The 2257-nt window shown below is 45.5% G+C and overlaps 1 protein-coding gene across 1 annotated transcript; it reads right to left on the minus strand.

Annotated features, from left to right (window-relative positions):
- Nucleotides 1-1218: 1218 nt before the first annotated feature.
- Nucleotides 1219-1611, minus strand: LOC141674184 (uncharacterized). The gene has a single exon (XM_074480906.1). The coding sequence runs from the start codon at nucleotides 1609-1611 to the stop codon at nucleotides 1219-1221; it is 393 nt and encodes a 130-aa protein (XP_074337007.1).
- Between the last annotated feature and the right edge of the window lie 646 nt (nucleotides 1612-2257).

The raw sequence follows: 2257 nt of genomic DNA on the forward strand, positions 1-2257 counted from the left end.
GGCTGCTTATCACAGATCCACTAGGTTCACCATGATGATGGACGAGCACGATGACGAGATGTGCTCCGTTAACCTAGCAATAGGTTGGAATAGGGGAGTCAAAGACGCTCAAGGCGTATGGCAGGATGTGGTTGATTCAAGCCTTCTATCTTTCCCCTGGAAGCTGCCTGTTATGGACCTATCTAAGCAACCTTCCAAATCTGTGCCCTCGACTCCTCGCATGAGGCCCCAGTCGAGCTCGAGTCACTCGGGTTCCGGTTCCGGCTCTAAGGGCAAAGCCCCTTCGGGTAGCCCCAAGTCCAGGGCACCCCTTTGAGGGAAGATGAGGGAGCAGATTCCAGGGAGCAGTGGTTCTTCTTCTAAGGAAGGCTCGGATGGTGAGGGGGAGGACTCTTCTGACAAGTGAATGATGTGGCCTTGCATGGCCTTGATTGCCGTATGTGGCTTTTATTTTCAGAACTTATTAATATGAACCTTATTGGTCTGTAACCTATTGGTCCTTCGGGACTTTAACTTATGATCCTTCGGGATCTTTTATCTATGCACTACATTTAATTTCATTTCATACTTGTCTTTTATTTTCGGCATTTGGTCCTTCGGGACTTGAATTCTTTAGATGCTCGTACTTAAATAAATTGGTAGACAAGATGATAGAAATAAACTTATATAAATAGATAATATCTCTAAGAAATAGGTCCAACCCTTACATAAGATGGTTTCGTTGACCTTATTTATAAAACCAATACTAAGTACTAGGAACATGTAGTGAATGTCCTAAACATAATAAACATTCAGGTTCGAAGCATGCCAAGTGCGAGGCACTTCATCACCATTCAGGGTCTCTAACTTGTAGGATCCTCATCCCAATGTCTTTCTGACCTTATAAGGTCCTTCCCAGTTGGGGGCTAGCTTCCCTCTCTCCCCTACTCATGATGCCTCAATCTTCCTCAGAACCAAATCTCCCTGTTGAAAGAACCTTTCTCTAACCCGTCTATTATAACAGAGGGAGGCTCTTCGTTGATGCTCTGCATTGCGGGTGTTGGCTTCATCCCTGACCTCATCAATGAGATCGAGAGCGAGCCTCATGGCTTATTCGTTTGTCTCTGGCTCGTAAGCTTCGATCCTAGGGGATCCATGAGTAATTTCAAGGGGCACCACTTCCTCGGCTCTGTAAGACAGCATGAATGGGTTTGCTTCAATTGTCACTTTGTAGGTGGTTCAATATGCCCATAGTATAGGCAGCAGCTCATCTACCCAAGTGTTTCTCGAGCATTCAACCCTCTTCTTAAGTCCATCAAGGATGATTCTGTTAGCAACTTCCACTTGCTTGTTTGCCTGAGGATGTGCAACGGAGGTGAAACGAAGTTCTATGCTGGTATCATCGCAGTACTCTCTGAACTCTGCATTATCAAATTGTTTCCCATTATCCGTGACAAGGACGCATGGGATTCCATATCGGCGTATCACATTCTCCCAGAGGAATTGGGTAATTTTCTTAGTGGTTATCTTGACTAGTGCCTTATCCTCAATCCACTTTGTAAAGTAATCTATGGCTACCACAATGAACTTCCTCTGTCCCGATGCCATAGAAAATGGTCCAAGTATGTCCATTCCCCATATTATAAAAGGAATGGGTTTGCTGATTGACGCAAGCCTCTCTGGGGGCTATCGTACTACCGGAGCATGCCTCTGGCATCTGTCACATCTCTTCACATAAGCCTTTGCATCGGCTAGCATAGTTGGTCAGTAGAGCCCCAATCGAGTTATCTTGTGAGCAAGAGCCCTGCCCCCCAGGTATTGTCCACAAATCCCTTCATGGGCTTATTTAAGTGCCTCCTCTGCTTCAAGAGGTCTTAAGCACTTCAAGTATGGAATAACAAAGGACCTTTTGTAAAGAAGGCCTTCAATCAACGAGTATCTTAACGCTCTAACCGACAGCTTGCGTGCCTCCCGGGCATCTTCGGGGAGCCACCCAGTTTCTAAGTGGGTCTTGATTGGGTCTATCCAACAGCTTGCCATACCAACCGGTGCTATCGGATTTATGACATGAATAGTAGGGGTCTTCAAGACCTAGAAGTAAATACTTCTCAGATAGTTCTCGATTTCAGATGAGGGGAAATGAGACAAGGCATCCTCCGTAGTGTTCTCCTCTCTCGGAACATATTTTATGTACCATTCATCGAACTAAGTCAGTATTCCCTTTACGACTCTCTGGTACTTGGCCATAGTATCATCATTGGCCTCAAACTCCCAATTA

The sequence above is a fragment of the Apium graveolens genome, chromosome 7, assembly GCF_009905375.1.
Source record: "Apium graveolens cultivar Ventura chromosome 7, ASM990537v1, whole genome shotgun sequence".
NCBI classification, from domain to species: domain Eukaryota; kingdom Viridiplantae; phylum Streptophyta; class Magnoliopsida; order Apiales; family Apiaceae; genus Apium; species Apium graveolens.

Bases quoted from the DNA above. Each gene is read 5' to 3' on its own strand.
- LOC141674184 (XM_074480906.1), bottom strand. From the start codon at position 1,611: ATGGACATACTTGGACCATTTTCTATGGCATCGGGACAGAGGAAGTTC.